Consider the following 19,681-nt stretch of genomic DNA (forward strand, 5'->3'; position numbering starts at 1 on the left):
TTTGACCTTTGCTGGCTTCAGTGGCTCACAGCCCTGCCAGTTCAGGTTTTGTGCGACAAGGTCTCCAAGTTACCAACCTGATGCAAGATTCTCTGCAGAAGAATTTTGCAAAAAGCCAAGCTCTGTGATGTTCTCACTCTAGACAGTCAAAGTGGAAGTCAATATTTATTTAACTTAAAACTTAAGTGCTCATAACTCGAATTCCTAGCTCCAAATGTGAAAGTGACTGTTTAAAGTTACACTACAGACGTAACTGTATCATCATATGCTACAAAGGAATTACACCAAAACAAGAGAGAAGCCGAAAGCACATACTACATTGAAAACACAGTCAGAAAGTCATTTGTTTGCAAAACAAGAAGCTATGAACATTACACAAAGAGCCAGTATGTTATAGCCAGTTCTGTCTGCCAAATCTTGCTGCTTCTTGATAAGGCAAAACGGAAAGGGAAGAGTAAACAGTGGTAAACATAAAATACGCACAGAAATCTAACAGGATTATTCAAAATTACATGCCAGTTTGTATCCAAACAAAATGCCATAAAAGGCACATGATGAACAGTCCAGTTACTAAAGACAAGATATTAATATGGGAAGGAAAACCAGGTAACACAGCAACTATCAGATTAGCATAATGTCCTGATGTGGGTGACCTCCTTGACGGCCCTGCTCAAGGTTCAGTGAAATCAATAAACAACATACTGATTTCAAGTGATTATGGCTCAGACCCTAATTTCATGAGCTACATGCTACCAACTACCTTTAATCCAGTTACCTACACTCAAAATAAATCTTTGCAAAAAATACTCTTCAGTGCTGATGGATATTCACTCCTCACAAAAGTGCAGAATCTTTTCCTAAAGCAAATACAAGTGACTGGCTCCTTCCAGATGGTCTGTCTGCATCCACTACCACTCGCTCAGATTTTTCTTTCTCCAAAATACTTACCAGAACCTGTAGACTGTGAAGGAAAATCACTTCAACGCCAAGGCCAGTATTATGTCATTATCCAACATACAGCCTAACCATAAAATATAATGCTTCTAAAAATCTTACATACTTTACAGTTGCTGACATCTTTAAACATTTCTTAATTTAATCTTACATATATCTGACTTTATAGAGAGACTTAAAAGTTAAAAAAATATATTAAAAGGCTGCAAGTGTTGGATTCACTTATTAAAGGAAACACATGAAAGAGGTAGAAGATTCAGAAACACCGAAGATGTTCCCATTACAATAATACCTAATTGATCATACGGCTCTTGGGCAAGGTATTCAACTGCACCATACAGAATTGGGCGTTTTATTCTGCAATAGTACTACCTGAAGCTAAGAATTAGTCAATTTCTGAAAGCTGGAGAGAATTATAAATTGATTTAATATAGTCCAGTTTCTTACTGACTGAAAATTCCCAATCAAGACTTGTTTTACAACAGCCTTTAGAAGTCTCAGGTGTTAGAAATCTAACCATCCACTTATACACAAGATTAACATCTTCACAGTAAAGGGTTTGTTCCCCACCGGTTTTTTAGGCTAAATTCACTTGTACTCGGTTTAATGCCCCCAAAAATTGTCAGGGGGGCTTCAGGGGCAGCAAGCATAGCATTCAAGCGCATGGTAAAGGCAATTCCAGTAACAAATAAAAATTAAAAGACAGCAATGAAACTGGCTGCTTGCCCAGCACTGTTATTATCTAGTGCAGTGAAACCATTATGCTTCCCATAAACTATGCCTTGCCGTCTAGAACAGTGTCTGAAATGCTCTATCAAAAATACACAGCAACTCTCACTAGAAGGACTTCACATCACCACATTCTGAATTGACAACTTAGAAATATTCCCAAATGTCCAGTAAGTTCGGAGTGCGCGTTACTTAAAGGCTGTCTCTGTTGTCTGCCAAATCATTCTTAATTACACCTGTGAGAGGACACACTGGTCATCTCACTGAACAAGGGATTTTAGCTGGTTCCTCTTATGATGACTTAAGATAAAGTGCTGTTGTTTCTGCAGTCTGCCTTACAACTGAGATCGTCAAGACAGTATAAGATACTGAAAAGACAGTAGAGATTTTGGTCAAACACCAGTTTCTGAGAGACATGGGTTTACAGTACTGTACCTTCTGTATTTCCAAAGATGTCTGCTCATAATATTAGAAAATCTGAAGTGTGATGATGTTAGTCATGACTGTTTCTTTAGGCATTTGGCAAAATACGCTTATGTATAACAGCTATTTTTGACATTATCAAATGTTTACATATATACAATCCCTATACTGAGATTATAAACACATAAGGTAAAAAAAAAAAAAAAGATATAATCCTTGTTTGACATTTGTGTCAAATAGTTCCCTTTCAAAGCTTGAAATCCTGTCACAAAAAAATCCTATATTTCTTACTCCTGCATGCTAATTTCTACTACAGTATGTTGTTTATCCCTTACATGTGGAAAGTAAAGAACACAAGGTTCATGGGTTCATGCATACAGCATACAAGTTTACATCAGCTGGGCTCTCCAGGAGGCGCATTCCCAGTTCCACTCTGGTCTGACTTGAGACTGCAATAAACCAGTGAAAAAACTCTTACGTGGGACTGGCAAACGGACTGCAGTTCGGATTCTAGGTAAGTGTACCTGTGATCATGCGGAATAGCCTTGTCATGTCCCCATTAGTTGTTATGATTTTGGTTGTTCACCAAATCCATAGAATACCAGTAACAAAAAAGAAAGAAAGAAAGAAGACTGCTTTTTTCCCTTCCAGATGACAGGAGGTTCTCACTGTGATCACGGGCATCTCTGTTGATCTTTCAAATTGTCTGAAGAGCAGTTGAATGTGCAGTGACTCAGTGATGCTGAGTTTCTATAAAATTCGAAGTAAACAGTTCTGATGTCACCCCAGGAAAACAGTGCAGCTAAATGGATGTCTCCCATAGCTGGAGAGGGGGGAAAAGGAACACAAATACGCACTGAACACCAAGATAAAACTGGCTGCTACCCAAAGAGTGTGAGGGGCTTGTTTGGGATACTGCATCTGCATCACTTGGGTCACCAAGGCTATGCTCTTGGTCTCCCAGCCTCTCATGGGTATCTGTTCAGACCACAAAGTCACCAGACAGTGTCAAGCATTTCAGCATGAATTGCAGTCAGCATAGTAAATGTCCACAGCTGGGACTGCAGAGACTTTGAAGGAAAAAACTCAGTGTAGCATCAAATATGTACTAGACAACTTTTACCTTACAGGTACGCTAACGTTGCTGTAGAGATAATTTCCCACTCTCTTCTGCCTAACTCTGCTCTGAGCAGCATGACTTTCTGCCGTGGGGTTGAGCTGGTGCCAGGGCAGCTCCAGGGCTGAGACACACCAGTGCAGCCCTGTCTCTGGGCTCTGCTGGGGGACCCTGTGCCACACCTCACCCAGCCTTCTGTCCCAGGCAGGACTGGGGGCAGCAGCTTGCAGGTTGCCCTCAGCAGCACTCCACTCCCCTTTTTTTCTTGACAAAAAAGGACAGAGCAGCAACGGGAAGCTCATCTGCATCAGGGACATGAACTAAAGCTATCACCAGTAAAGCCCCTAAAGTAAACGTCGGGAGTTTTTTGTTTATTCAAATACCTGCTATGTCTGAATTGACACAAAGGAAGCAACAGCCAGCGCTGCCTTTTGGCATCAGCTAGAAACCTCCCCGTGTGGAGCATCACGTTCCAGCTGTTCCTGCTCACCCTGGGAGGGGGGACGGGGGGGGCGGGGGGGGGACGGGGGCTTGGGTCACAGCTGCAAAGTCCCTCCAGGTCTGCAAGAGCCTGATGCAAGCCCTCACCCTCCTCCTTAACCGGAACTTATAAAGCTGGAAAGCATCTATCCCCCAGCCTGAAGGAGAGCTGCTGGCAGTGTCAGTCCCCCGGCGGGGTAAGAGGAGAGCCAGGCGCACCGCCTGCTCCAGGGCTGCCTGTCCTCCGCAGCCCAAAGACTGCCCCAGGCACACTCTCAGCTTGAAATAAGAAAACTAGTGAAATGTGGGCTTCAGGGCAGGGTTAAGAGCAACCTGAACAGGTATCTGTAAACACAGCCACCACGGCTGCCCTGAGCACCGCCAGAAGCTCAGCCTTCAGAAGCTTCTGGAGTTAGGGGTACAAAGGAAATGCCACTGCTGCTCACACTGCCAGCCAAAGGTGCTGATCTGCCACACTTTCCTTTTCAAAAAGAACCAGTAAATCAAGTCACTGACAAAATGCACAGAGAAGAGGAACGCTTACCCTGGCACTTTGCCTGTTGGCTTTTTTCTCCTCATCAGGAAGTGGTGGCATCGGGTAAGGGTATTTTCTGCTGGAAGCGATAGAACCAGTGGACGAAGATGGAGACTTTGCAGGGGACAGTGTCCTGAGATGTTGAAACACACAAAATAAATGTGATGTCTTCGGGTCCTAGCACTGCAACAGCAACTGCCATTACTCTGAAGCTTGGTTCAGAACCAAGTATATAGCTTATTATTAGCTCAGTATCAGGGGGGATAAAGTTGTTTGTTCAGTAGCCTAATAATTTCATGACATGAGTAAATGTATTTATAGCTTTCCGGAACTCTGGAAGAAAAAAAAAAATCCTACTTCTGATTAGAACTGCATAACAAAACTGATTTCTTAAACTGTTTTATATGGTACTGTAATTAATTGTTATAAAATTAACAAACAGAATCTGCAATTGAATAAATACAGAACTAAACGATAGACATGGCACTATGAAGCCTAAATAGAAACAGTAATTGTATAAATACAAGCTGAACAATGTCTTCTGCCAGTGACTAAATGGCAATTATCAGTGTCTTTATGAATATCTTACGCATCTCCTATATCGATATAAACACAGCAAATAAATCTATTATTTTATAACACATTAATTTACACAAATGCATGCACTTGGAGGCCAAACTGTTAGTTGTGAAGTAACAAAGGCATATACAAAGTGCTAATAACAAATTATTATACATGCAAGCATCATACAGTGCATATTGTTCCAGCCAAAGAAAGAGTCTGATGAGAATATACAAAAATGGACTGATTAGTCAATGGCAATCAGCATTTCTGTACAAGGTGAGTAGAGTAAGCAGGAGCAAGTAAATGTTTGTATCACATGAAAGGCATTCTTTTCATGTCAATAAGGCAGCAGCACATTATTGACTGAAATTTTATACCCAAGAAAAACTCTTATGCTTCTGTTTTGAGATTCTGCACTTTTCCCAGTTGAGAGGTTTCTATCAGGCTTTAAATCTGGGCAGAATAAAAGGGAAAAAAGCCTCAAAGTAGAAAAATTGAGCTACACTAGCCTTCTTGTTCTGTTTCGCAGACTAACAGCATTTTTCAAAGGAGGCCTCCCACAAGTGCAGGCACATCACCCAGACTCTCCCTGAGCACTGCTACCTACTAATTTCTGAACTTGCACATCCCTGAAGATGGAGAGTTTCTCTCAGTTTCTACAGACAGGTCTTCCAAGCCCTTGAAATTCAGCAGGGGGGCTGCATGTTGTGCAGTGATAAGCACCATTGCCAACATCACTGATACCAAGAAGCCACAGCAGCCACCCCTGGCAGAGCGCCCCGCATCCCTGGCTCTGGGATTTAAAGGATCAAGTCCTTTCATCTAGAGAGGATTACAGACAAGGCAGGGACCGATTTGTGTCTGGAATTGCTTTGTATCTCTATTACTAAGTGAAACTCATTTACCTTTAAATAATTATTCTTTATTTTGGGTTAGTGTATCGTTTTGTTGTACCTGTAGCTCCCTACAACAGCACAATCTCTGGTGTCCTATACAAACAATGACTGATGGTAGCCACGAGCAACAAGTTGTCAACGGAGATAATATGGTGAGAGCTCTCCAGTCTGGCTCACAGTGCTCTAATGCCTCACGTGGTAGCCTGTTCAACAGCACGGTACAATTATCCAAACATGGAAGAGTACATCTTCAGCACATGCACCTTGATCACCCATTAAGATGAACTGGACATACAGGAATGTCTTCAGGAAGAAAATTTCAAACAGCTACTGCAGTGTAAAACAAGGTTTTGTATGTCCAGTGTCACAGATCTGGGCACCAAAGCGCACATGCAAGAAAACAGGTTATTTTTACCAAAAAAATCCAGGGAAAATTCTCAAAGTGCTCTGCTGTTCACTACCTGTACAAGTCCTCTCATCTCTGCCCACACCTGGACTGATAAGGATCAACAAACTATTAGTGAATCCAGAATGAAAAAAAAAAAAAAGAAGAAGAAGGGGGGAAGATGAGAGCAGATTTTACATATTATTATTAATTATCCAATTATTCACTAATTTTGCCCCACAGTTGCAGCAGAATTTAAGATGTTCATGTTTAAATTTATAACAATGCCCCTGGAGATTAGAAGCAAGGAACTGGGGGTGCTGGATCTGGCCTGGCAAGCCCCACCACAAAGCTGTTTATATAGGTACCACAGCCAGGAGGTGGCACGCAGAATGAAGGCATCTCCCATCCCTTGTGTCACAACATCGCCTCCTGCACAGCACAGGCTCTTCCCACCGGTTATGTTAGGCACCGCAAGAGAAGGCCATGGTGAGTGGGAAAGCCACAGCCTATCTATCTGTCCATCAGCCTGAGCATGTGATCCTGGAAGGAGCAGGAGCACCCCAAGGATGGGGCATCTTGAACATCTTCCCTGCACAGCAGGTCCTCTGAACAGGATGCCTAACCAAGCCTTTAGCCAGGCAGCTTTGCACCATAACTCAAACACAATGCTGCCTTTTCAAAAGATTTTGAAGCCCGTACCTCCAGTGTAGCTGCCTCCATGTCCTTCTTCTCAACCCCCGCTTTGTGCTGCCTGCTCAGCTGCGGTTTGCACACCTACCTGATGTGCCCATTGCTTCTGACCGACCCGTGCAAAGGTACAGCCAAATACACTGAGAATGCAGTTGCACACTTAGAGAAATGACCTTGCCCTCCCCTCACAGGGCCTTGCCACTGATGTCTGCTACACAATTGCATGCTGGGTTTTGTCATCTTTAGTGCCATCTACTGAGACTGTGAAAACATACCACTACGTGTACGCTCACAGATCTTACAATGTGCCTTGTGTGACAAGCATAGTTGTTTGAGGTGGTTTTTGATCACCTTTCAAGTTACGCCCTGCAACTGTGTATGTGCTGTGTATCCCAGATTTCCATATACTTTAAATGAGAAAGAGCCAGGCATGACCTTTCTCATTTACAGGATGGAAAAAAGACAGCATTCAGGGACACTTGCAGGTAATGCTGGGGTTAAAGGTAGGCAGAACTTTGCAGTTTTGGTCAAGGGTGGGATCCACTTAGCTTTCACTGGGGTGTTCTCCCGCTACCAAATCCATTACCTTTCATGCCAAATGTCACTTCCAGCTGCAATTTATACAAGAAACTAGGACTGCGTTCTGCCCTGTACACACAACAGATTCGGCGGTTTTACTGCCATCCCCAAATGAAGCCATGCACCTCAATGCCCTGCAAGAATTTTAATTTCTGACCAGAAAGCAAGATGTGGCCACTTTGTCTCCATCTTTCTGTCCTGGAAGCTGAAACTAAGAGTGTGGGGAGACCATGCTGTGATTCACAAGAGAACACTGTGGCAGCAGGAGGACATCTGCATGCACTCCCCTGCAGCCAGGCACCTGCCCACTCTCCCTTCTTGTCACCTAAATGGGGAGAGTGCTGGCCCACAAGAGATGGTGTGAAATGCGTCACCTGGTCACACAACTAAATGTCTTGCGACTCCAAGTGTTATTTTAGCCCAACTCCAGGCAGGTGGCCCTGACAGATTGAACTGTTCATAAGCTGTGCCTGATTCTGTTTTGCAGACTGAAAATAATTCAATGAAATCCAACTAACGTTCAACCTGGTGAAAGCATTTCAAGCCCAAATGTTGATACTAACAGCCTAGCCTGACCTTTACTGCCACAGGTTCAGCTCTTTGCAGGACATCATCAGCCTAAATTATCCCACGTTAGGAAGTTGGGATCTTCTAAAAACACTTTAACATTTTAACCTTTTAAATACAGTTCCTTTTAAAAACCACAGGTGTGCACAGGTTTCCGCTGAAAGTGCAGCAGCAGAGGAGAGGCTCAGCACGTGGGGGGCTGCAGAAGAGGCAAAGGCTGTGGCTCAAGCTATCCACCAGAAGCACTGCACAGCCGTGCCTCAGGAGCAGCATTCACACACTTTAATGAACCATTCTCTCTAACTCTTGAAATGAAATCCTGATCCTACTGATGCCAACAGGCTTTTTTCCATTATCTGCCAAAAAGGCCAATATTTTGCTTTGGTTCTAATGGGGAAAACTTTTTTTTTCCCCCCCCAAACCCAGTCTAGAGCTGCCTTGGCAAGAGCAGGGAGCTAATGGCTCATCACAGCCCTGGCCTCAGCTGGATGCTCACGGAGGAAGGCAACAGACCTGGCAGAGCAGATGAATCAACTCTGGCTAATGATCAGCTAAGGAGGAGCTGAGAAGAGATCAAGGAAGAATACAGCAAGAACACCAAAGCACATTAAAAATAGGAGTGAAATAATACCCTGTTGTCTCCTCCCTTCCATGTCCCTTCTCAGTGCCCTTCTGGTATGCGATGGCTATTTCTTCCTTCTGGGTATGTGTCCTGGATCTCCATCTAAAAAACCTGTTTTCTTTGTGAACTATTTTTATACTTAAGCAACTCCTACAGAATGTAAGTTGCTGTAAATATTTGCATCAAATCAAATATAGGTAGCTCAGTGGTTCAGAAGGTGCCTTCTAGGCTTTTTTTGTCTAGAATTAACTACAGAAATGCCACATTCTGGGATTCTGACAGTTTGTTTTCCCATACCATCATGGTTCCTGAGTCTTTCAAGATTCAGTGAGGATTTCAAGTAGTCTTTAACCTTATTTCATAAGGTCAGTCTGTGCAGTAGCCACTGTAATTGGTAGTAACAAAAATAAGTGATAGTATCAAACTGGTAAAACAGCGGCTCTTGCAGCAAAGTCAGTATCGGGAGAAGACTTCTTGCCTGGGTTTATTGCTGGGGTTACACAGCTGTGGCCTGGCACATAAAATTAAAATCTAGCCTAGACTTTGAGCAAGAAAATGAGATTTTTCTGTAAAGATCTTATTTTCTTACAGAAGGGAAGCCCACAGCTGGGAGGTTTCTGGCACCAGAGACAGCAGCTATTATTATTATCATTAATGAAAAGTAATTATATAGCAATACCCATCAGACTTGCAGACTAGAAAGAAAATTAAATAACTAGGACACCAGGTGTCAGAGAGAAAAATTTTCATTTATACAGGATTTTTTAAGCTGATGGAGGAAGCCTCTGTGACAACTAATATCTCTATTTTCTGAAAATCTGCAATGTTCCTAGGAATTGTAGGGAGTGTTTTTGCCTTTTTTCTTGATTCTACCTGCAAAAGCACCAGTCATCGAAACATTACGCCTAAAACTATAGGGAGACAAGCAAAACAGCACTGTTACTTTCAGGACATCTTTAAAAGAAAAATAAAAGATGATTAGTGACAAAAATACCACTCAGCTAATTATATGGTGTAAATGTTTTATCCTGGGCTATGATTCCTAAAATGTAGTCTCAGCTGCACGGCCTGACTTCAGCCCCACCTTCTGATTTATGAAACAAGATTTGTTTTGTTTCGTTAGTGAATTACTTCACAGTTTCAAAACCCAGCCATATGATGTTCAGACACACCGTTCTTAGGAACAATGTTTTTTTTGTCCATGACAGATTAATCAAAATTGCACCTGAGTTTTGGAGAGAAACTGTTCAGTTCAACCTCTCATATGCCCATGGCAATTCATCCCAGAAGATCTGATCCTTTGCCTTCCATAATATGGCTGCAGAATACTTCCCCATGGTTACCTCAATTAATTAGGAAATACAGGTTTCTAAATTTATTCTAGTTTCTCTCTCATTTCTAAAGCTACTGCTGCAGGCAGTGATTAGTAAGTTTCTATGGTGTAAATTTTTTAATTTACGTTTCATCTCTGCTGATATAGCAGAGCCCTTAAACTTCAAATGGGTCAGCTTAATCCTCATCTACATGCAAAAAATTCTTGGTTTATATCAACCACAATTAGAAATGTGACTCATTCAGTGCAACAGTCAAAAACTCTCAGGGGCAGGGTATGCTCCTATCAATTTAATCTAGTTACTAAATTAAGATATATGATATTAAAAGATGAAAACCAAATTAAGAGTATCCACACAGGAATTAAAACCTGTTTAACTAAACCATTTAAAGTAACATATTTTAAACTAGTGCTATCTTCATATTCCAGCAATGTCTTTGTTTATTACAACCACAAAGCTCCTGATATAAACACCCTGAAAGACAGCTGTGGGGTTAGGTTATGGTGGGTGACTGATGGCCTTGCCTGAACAGCAAAGGTCAAGAAGGTATTTTTAGGAAAAGGTTTGCTAATAAAAACACACCTCATTTTCTAGTGTTGGTTTGACTAATTTCACCTTCCAGTGACTTTGGGTCATTATCAGTCTTGGTCTGCTAGTCTAAAGGACATCCCACAAAGATTTTGCTCCATATGCAGCTATGTGGATTTCACGATCAGGTAAGCATTTAGCTGTTCCATGAAACTGAACAGCTTGAGGCCCTGCAGTCCCTTCTAATGCTTCTCATGGCTTCTGTCTCCCCAGTTCTTGAGCATGCTTGTTGAACTGCAGACACCAGAACTGGACCCTGTATCATAATGCTAAAACCAGCCATGGTAGAACACTGGACTCACAATACGCCCTGCCTGAATGTCCAAGCACCAGCACAGAGACCTGGCTGATGCTGGTGGGCACAATCACAACAACCTCCTGTAAGCAATGGCTCCTTCTGTAAGGGATTTTCACTCCTTGTTCAGGACAGACATCGGGACTGGCAGGCGTAAATTTACCTCATTTGCCCTATTTGTTCCCTGAAAAGCCTTTGTGATTCACGTCTGCAGCTTTGTGATTTAAGAGCTCTTGACAGCAAACATAAATGGTTTTAAAAAGTGACAATTTTATGCTCTTGTAAGACATTGGGACATTTTTAGTTCTAAAAATTACTGAAGTCCCACCCTGCTATTTAATATCTACCAGTGTCACTACTGGAATAGAAGTGTTTCATTAGCATCTTGTGATACAACTCCATCACTTTTTTTTTTTCCCCAAATGCACACTGGACTTATTTAGTATATGTTTCTGCAATCTGCACTATTATTGGGTCTACCTGTGTAGCAAAATTACTGCTAAGATTCTATTTACTTGTTCGTACCATCCTTCACCCTTTCAGATAAAAAATTTTGCTTTGTATTCTTTTTCTTTGTGTTTCTACAATTCTTGTTTCAGCTTCATTTTTGATATGTCAACTTAAAGCTTCATGGCTTGCTAGCTGATTTTTTCAGCTGATGCAAACTTCTGTCTCAGCTGTGGGATTGTGTCTTCTAGGAATCTACTAAAATATTCTCAGTTTCCCACTTCATGTAGAACAGAGAGGCCAGCTTCATGCATGCTTCTTCTCTTTAATTTGGAACGTATCAAATAATACACACTTTCCCCTTTCAAAAGCAAGTAATATGAACCCTACACTCACTTGTAACAGATTCGTTAGTGGTTTGATAAATAGAGCACAGGGTATATTCTCATACATTTAATTTTCCAATTATAATATATGAATTATTTCATTGTAGGCTGAGCGTAAAATACCACTACTTTTTATTCTTTTTTCATTTAAATTTTAGTATGCACTATATAAGACAGTGGGTAGAGTGAATGTGTTATGAAACCACTTGCCTCAGTAAATTACATTCTATTTAAGTTAATACTATTTTATTAGTGATAAATATGTCTCATGCCCATAAAACACTACTTGGCATAAAATGATGAGAAAGCTACTACAAGCTATAGATGATGGTGGGAACGCATGCACTACACACATCCTTTTCAATGGCTTCATTAAAACATTCAGGAAAAGAATTGTAAATTGCACATGAAGCCAAAAACAGACATCAAAATGCAGCAAAAAAAGAGGGGCCCTTTGCACCTACAGTAACTTGTATTGATTTATACAAGGTAGGAGTCCCAAGATATTTGTATATGCTGGAACAGCTCTTAAAAATGATATAGAATTAATTTACAAAATACCTAAAGTATGGTCCTTCAGTGTTTTTATTCACATCTTCTACCCACTTAGCTACATTACATTCTCTTTTGAACCATGGGTTTAAATACCTGCAGAAAGCAATGGAGGGAACAGAGAAAGCAGAAGAACAAGAATAGAAAATCTGAGAACACACAGCACAAGCTTAGCAAGGATGTCTTCATCCCCAAAATGCAAGTGAATATGGCAAATAAATCAATACGGATGTTGGGTGAGGACTAGGCAATGTGTACAACTGCATGAGAAAATCTGACGTATAACAAAACTCATATGTTTGATTAATCTGGAAACTCCTTGGGATACATCATTCATTTAACATCTTAAGGGTAAAATTCACTCCTGTGCAGAGGGCCAGCATTAAGCTCATGTTTTGAACTCCTCTCATGATCTCAGAATAAGGATGAAGGGGCATTTGGGCTCCAATCATGCTGTTTGCTTCCATCTAGAATATATAGCAAGACATAAGCTAAATGAGCACAGAAACTTGGGCTTAGCCCTTTCTACAGGAGTGAATTTCAGCCTTGGTGTGTTAAAAGGCTCAAATAATTTGCCACTACAGTGGTAATTTTTACACTTGGGTGCAAATAACCCTCTGATTTTTCAATGATCATTTATTCTGTAGGACCACATGAAGATTTACTGGAGGTGGGCTGCAAAGCTACCTCACATTTTACAGAAGTAATCTTGATACCAAAACCACACTTTCTAGAAAAAAAGTCTGAGCTACGTACTCATATTAGTTACATGGAAACTATGAAATAAAGAGAGTGTTTAATCATCTGGCAGTAATATTACCAGGGAAGAAGATAATTTTTTGTAACTTGTTTCCCTTAGCCCCCAGTAACAAGCAAATTCCTTTGGCTCTGTCACGTTAAGAAAAAAGGGCAATGCAGAAACAGGAGTCTGCCTGCTTCAATTTAAAGTCTGTTCTTGTATAAGAACGGCAACAGTTTAATGATTATTTGTGATCACCATCTTTATATAATAGAGAGTAGCACACTCTGAAATAGGAAACAAATTGTAACCAAAGAAAAAGGGAAAGAAAATTCCTCTTTACATTATTTTCAATATTTCTAGGCCAGTTCTTGCCACCCTTATTTATAAGAGTGACGCCAATGACCTCACACATGGGAACGGGCCTCACAAGGGATTGCTTGGATGAGTAAACTTTGGGCTAGATCGTGTTGTTCAACCCCCACCATATTTCAAACCACGTTGACGACAAAAGCGGCAGCACTTTTTCAACTTCTTTTGCTCCTTTTTTGCTCTGGAACTTCTCCTCCCCGCCCCGCACAAGCACAGCCACAGCTCTCAGAAAGTACTCGCCCTCAGCCACAAGTGCTTCTAAGTAGCTTCCTCAGCTTGCTTATTTATCAGGAATCAGGAGTGCTTTATGCTTTCCAGCTGGGGCTCTTAGAGAAAGGAATGGTCAAAAGTGGTAGCGCAGCAACAGATGAACCAAAGTGAAGCAACAGGCTGACGCCAGCATCACCAGGAACTAATAAACTTCTGCTTTAGCTTTAATTAAAGGTGCAACTACACAGTTTCTTGTACTTGCTGCAGTACTTTTGACTTGCTTTTTTTCATTTGAAAGTCTTTTGGTAACCATGAAACACTCCCAATCTGGCTTCCTGTATTACAAAACGAAGTGTAATGTGGTACCAAAGCATGCAGTTGTTGCACAACCGTGTTGCAGGGTTTCCTGGTTGTATTACAGACCGTCGTTCACCACCTCAATTCATCTGTTACAGAAAGGTTAAACTTGAGTTACTGCAGATCACTACGCGATACCATTAGAAAGCTCTCAGGCTGATCTTCCTGGCCACGTGTTCTTTAGCCGTGGCAGAATCCGCATTCTCTCAGAGTGAGAAATTCCACTTTAAAACACAAGTGGCCTTTACAGGTAAGCCTACAGCTAGACCAACAGCTCGATTTGGCTTGTAGCGCAACATGCAACAAGGCAAAAGACCTGGGCTCAAGAGTACTCGTACTCCTCAGGCTGGCGAGGAGGAAGGTTAGCTAGCGCTGCATCAGCAGGAGCACCTCCAAGCAGTCACGGTGCTTTGCCGCAGTGAAACTATTGTAAACTGAGGGAAGGGACTTTTTACGGGATAAAATGGCAGCCCAGAATGCAGGGGCAGGTGAGACTGACCTGTGATCCCGACTCCCTGTTTGGGGGTGGTCAGAACCCCCTGGGCTTATGCCTTGGGCCGGGATTTGGTGGGCGAGAGAAAGCCCAGGCTCAGATGCATGAGTTACCCTGCTGCAAAAAGACAATATATAACAGAAAGTCTAAACCAAAGATGTTTGTATCAGTTACAACAACGAGGAAGACAAACGCTTACAGGAAAAGCAGTGCAAATTAACAAAGGTCAGAATCACTATTTGGCATAACGTATGTTCCCTGGGACCCGTTTTAACACAAGCTCCCAATTAAACTGCCAGCTTATTCAGAAAACTCTTATTATCATTCCTGGATAACCCTGATTTCAGTAGAAAAATTGTATCATCAGGCCATTTCATCAACCCTGTTTCTGAAAAAGCTGCAGAAACATTTGGCCTGTTGCCATTCCTTCTGCATGAACTGAACCATCTGCCTTTAGTAAAGAACACAAGTTTTATTTTAAAACATCTAGAAACAATTAAAAACATCTCAAATGAGCTTTAGCAGTCTCCATAGAGCTATACACTTAGCAGAAGCCTTGTTCACGTATCTGTTAGATACAAGGGGTCGAAAAAAGGTGTGAGCAGAACATTTTTCAGGAACTGTCTGATGTGCTTGCAACCCTCCTGTCAGCACTGGTCCTGAGGGCAGCAGAGCTCAAACCTTGCTTAGCTCTTAAGAAATTTTTCTTAAATGATTAATGGCATGAATCTTTACCTGGCGCTTGGCTGTATGCAAAGAAAAAACCCTTGTGCATAATGTATGAAGTTACTGCAGACTCATGCACGTCTAATACTTTTGTAGGCAACTGTACTAGTGTGCACCTGCTTAAAAAGAAATAAACAAATTGAATTCTGCACAAGGTATGCCACAAATGAACCTGATTTTCTAGTGGTTAACTACACTTTCTCTATTACTAACAGGAGACCAACAGTGTTACCCCTTTCCTTCCATCTCAACAAGTACTTTTCATTGGACTCCCAGGGGGCACACAGGTGGACTTTCCAAATGCCACCCACCACTTCAGAACACAATTCAATATTCTTCAGTATTTCCCAAAGAAGGTAAGCAGGTAAATTTGGGGAGAGCTTTCATGTATTCTGAGGCATCCTCAAAGCAGCTGACATTGCTTTTTGTTTTCCTAAATGAGCAAATGCTGGCCAGGATTAGATTATTCTCAATTTTCTCTGCTCAGAAATGAAGTTTTCTCTCTAACCACAGCCACTGGGCATTCTCGCCAGTTCTCTCCGTTCCCACAAAACCGACACTGCACATGGAAAATTCAGTGGGAACTCTCTCTCCAAGGGGCAACAGGCTTGCCAAAGAGACTCAGGCAAGCCATGCAGTCCTGTGCAGCCCAGGACAGAACCCATCGGGAGAAAAGAGCATTTTCCTGCCTGACAGGCCTCTCCCACGAACACACACTCTGTGCACCATTCCTAACAAACTGCTGCACAGCCCCTGGGAAGTACAAACCTCCTCCCTCTAGCACCAGGGCTGCTGTTGGGTTGAGAGACTGTAACAAACAGCAAGAAGGAAAGCAGAGAATTAGGTGAAAATTATGGGACACCTTTAAAACAAACAAACAAAAATTACAGGGAAAAGGATTTCTAACTCACACACTCTCTGTCTACCCATTCATTTAGTGCTCTGAAGTTTTCAGAGCAAATGTATAATACAACAGCTGAGCAGCACAGAGGAAAAAATATGCCCATTGAGGTTTTTTGCTTTTACTGGAAACAATAGTCTTCCCATGCAGTTACATTCACTCTAGGCTAAAAAGAGCTGATCTGGTTTTATTCTTTGTGCACCAATTCAGCCCCAATGTACACCTCTGCTGAACGAAAGAATAATGGTATCATTAATTTAAAATATTTTTTTAAACCAATTTTAAGAAATACAACTGGAAAATGAAGGAAAGCACAGGACAAATTTCTAAAGAAGAATGTGCAATCTCATTTGTATTCTTGGCACTTTGGTCAGACTAATTTTGCTTTTATCAAACTGTCTCAAGCAAGGAGAAAAGAAAATGAGCAAAATAAGGTTTCAGTAAAGAGTTTATCAGCACAAAGACCAAGAGCACAGGGGCACTTGACAGATAAACTGCTCCAAGGAATCTAGGGCTAAAATTTCTGGTTCCATGTTGCCATTTTGACCATGCAATGTTATAACTGCAATGTATCAAACTATTATTTCTGTAACTTGTAACAGAGGGTCTTCTCTATAAACTTCTCTGAGTCTACTCACCTCAAGACAGTGCACTGCAGGTGGAAGAAAAGTTTCAGAACAAGCTCAAAATCCCCACCCCAAAGAAAGCAGGGCCCAGAGAGTAGTTAGCGTTATTAGTTTCCAGCAGGGTTGGTATCAAGCCCATTTGCCCATAGAGGTGCAAAGTTAGTACTAATGATACAGGGAATGGGCACTGTCATCGCCACCATGGTCAAAGAAGGGGCCATTCCCGTGTGGCGTAAGTGCTGTAAGAGCAGGCCAGTGCTAGACAAGCCAAGAGATGGTATTTCCAGCCATTCACCACTCATTCACAAAGGGAGCCTGAACCAGCAGGTTTAAGTACATAAAAAAGGCTCTCTCCCTACAGGGAACATTGCAGACATGGGCTCTTTAGTATATGTAACCAATAAATCAGTAAGGAAAAAACTCTAAGCCATACTGGAAAGGTGTGAGGATCAGTCACTTGGTAAGGGCTCTCATTACCCATTTATTGCAGGGCTTACTCAAGACTGGCTGTTTCAGGCTTACATCAATAAACTTGAGGGTACTCTCAAAGCAGACAGATAAGTCTCCTAAAACCTCCAGGAAAGGATGCAGAGATACAAATCTCTAACTCTGCAATGGCCCAACCCAAGGTGAAGACAAGGGTAGAAAACAGGTTATCAGAAATTCAGTATTGAACCAGGATACACTCAGCAATGGCAGTTTACTGTAGACAAAAGCCTGCAGTGATGGTGCAGGCTGCCATCATCATGGGGAATTGCTATGGGAACGACTGTGAGGAAGCCTACATAAAAAAGAAAATTGATAGTTAATTTTTAAAGAATACATAAAAAGAGGTTGAAATACATTAGCCAAACCATTTATCAGATATCAGTCAGCAATCAGAATGGGCCACAGAGCAAAAATGCAGCTATCTATTTTTCAGTACTCTTAATCTCCATCTAGAAAACACAAATATGAAAACTGTACTTTTTGGCTTTGCTTTTATAAGTTCAGACTTACTCAGTTGAATTAGACCGTGGCCTAAACCTTTTGCCTCTGACTTTCTTTCTGTTTCCTCCTATATTACCTGAAAGAAATCAAAGGATAAAGAAGATGGTAAAACAATTTGAAACTCACCTGCATCTCATGCCAAACTCTACATTCTTTTTGCATCTCCAGCAAAAATGTTGTTGCCTCATTAGCTTTAACCATTTAAAATTCACAGGTCAGTCCCTCTTGATTTACCTCAGACCAGCTAAACCTGTCACTTAGGTGACCCTTCTCTACTTTTCGCCGCAACTGTGAAGAGCAAAAAACTCCTTAATCTCCGCTTTCATTTGAGAAAATCACTACACTTCAAAAACCACTAAACACTGCCTGATAGCATCACAAAAGCTGGCAAGAGTGAATGGACTTTTTCCTCTTTTTCATGTTAGCTCACGCTAGAGGAATGGGAGAAATTAAATGTTGTTTCTTTGTGACAAAGCATTGTGTAAAAAAGTTATTTGGGTAGGGTGCTGCTAAATCCCAATTCCAGGTTAATAACAATTAGCACAATTTTAAGGAGTCATGCTGCTGTCCTAAGATCAGCTAAACTTTCAGCAGAGCAGCAATGGCCCAGAGGCTGGTTTCCACTGTGGCCAGCACGGAGGTTCACACTTACCTTGCCAAGAATTACTCCTAGGCCTCCCATTTTCACAAATGTCTGAAATATGTTTTGTGTCTGGGATCCTTTCACTCCAGGAATGAGATAATCCATTTGACCTAGAATAGGAGGGCTCAGATGCGGTTATTGTTAAGGGCATTGTCTGACATCAGTGTTAGCTCAGCAGTTCACAGAGTCACATTCCCAAGGCTGGTGACATAACACAGCCTAAGGTCTGTCTGCACTAGCAGAGCAATCGGGATTTCTGGTTAAACCCTGCAGTTCGGCTTCGCAGCTGTCCCTGCAGCTGTTCGGTGTGCCCACGTTCAAGAGCCAGGCTCCAGCACTGCTTTCTTGCGTGTTTGCTGTGGAAAGCACAAACACCAGTGCACACCAGATCTCCTTTGGATTTGCATGTCTGCTCTAGTTCTTAGCTGGAAGATGCTCTTCCAGCTGCGCTCCTCTCAAGGTTTTTTTATCTCACAGTCAAGCACATCCTGCCTGCAGGCTGCCCACTCCCTCCCGCTGCTGCTGCAGGAGCCTGGACTGCTTCCCTCACCCCACTGCTGCCGGTCTCAGGGGCCCAGGAGTTTGTGATGAGCACTCTCCCACTCACAGCTGTTAGCTCCAATGGAGGTGTAATTTTGCTTCATTTTTGCTGATTTTGAATTTCTATTGTACTTTGCCAGCCAGTTACCGCAATATATACTTCTAATGCTAAAGCCAAAGCCAGAAACAATCCTTATAGCCAGGTGCTTGGTGCAAACTAAAGCTTTTCTTTCCTCTGTAGTCCCTCTAAGAGCCAGAGATGTGTGTGGCAATGTCCAACACATCAGGCATTGCAACTGGCTCCCTCCTATTGCACCAGAGGTGCTGCTCAGCTGTTTGCCATGAGATCTACAATTATTTCTGAAAAACAAGAGTAAGTTGAAAACTGGTCAGAATAGATAGCTTATTTATTACAAAAAAGTTTTGCTCAAAGGAACTATTTATGTGGTTTCCAAGTCTGGATACTCTTGCATTTTCCGGTCTCTGCTTTCCTTGGAAGGCAGGCATCTGAGAGATGTTCTTCAGCTTCTAGAAGACCAGGCTAATCGCCGCCACAGTGAACTAAGCCCAGGGTTTCATTAATTCAAACCTAATTACAGCATGAAAGGGCTGAGAACCAACAGATCCAGTGACAGATTATTTTTTTTTAGAACATTTTCTCCTCCTAAAGGTCTATTTTCAGGTTCAGGATTGTCTTGCTATATACTGGGTTTGGTGTTTGCTATTTCGTAACAGCAAGAGTTATCAAAAAGTTATGTCTTAATCCTTGAACATCCTCCGAATACCAACTAACACTTCATAGTGCTTTCCAGCATGGAGAAGCCCAGGCAGCTAATGGCCCAGTCACTCTAACATCTGCCAAAAGATGCCATCCATGTATGCACACTGAGCAAATCAAAACCCGCTTGGAAGGTAGGAAATAGCACTCTGGGCATTCA

The 19,681-nt window shown here is 41.9% G+C and overlaps 1 protein-coding gene across 11 annotated transcripts in view; it reads right to left on the reverse strand.

Annotated features, from left to right (window-relative positions):
- The window catches only part of ADAM22 (ADAM metallopeptidase domain 22), a 138,221-nt gene continuing 118,540 nt past the window's right edge, over positions 1-19,681 (reverse strand). For 3 of the 11 annotated variants that reach the window (XM_040591635.1, XM_040591632.1, XM_040591628.1), the window contains 5 exons: positions 18,213-18,313; positions 17,570-17,636; positions 12,156-12,242; positions 4,248-4,371; positions 1-2,929 (listed from right to left, as the gene is read on the reverse strand). In XM_040591635.1, the coding sequence (XP_040447569.1) occupies positions 2,909-2,929; positions 4,248-4,371; positions 12,156-12,242; positions 17,570-17,636; positions 18,213-18,313 (400 nt within the window). In that variant the 3' untranslated portion in view covers positions 1-2,908. Of the gene's footprint in view, positions 2,930-4,247; positions 4,372-12,155; positions 12,243-14,323; positions 14,435-17,569; positions 17,637-18,212; positions 18,314-19,681 lie in introns of all 11 variants that reach the window. The other 8 variants (XM_040591633.1, XM_040591630.1, XM_040591627.1 and 5 more) reach the window with 3 other exon arrangements.

Source organism: Falco naumanni, chromosome 4 (genome assembly GCF_017639655.2).
Source record: "Falco naumanni isolate bFalNau1 chromosome 4, bFalNau1.pat, whole genome shotgun sequence".
Lineage (NCBI taxonomy): Eukaryota > Metazoa > Chordata > Aves > Falconiformes > Falconidae > Falco > Falco naumanni.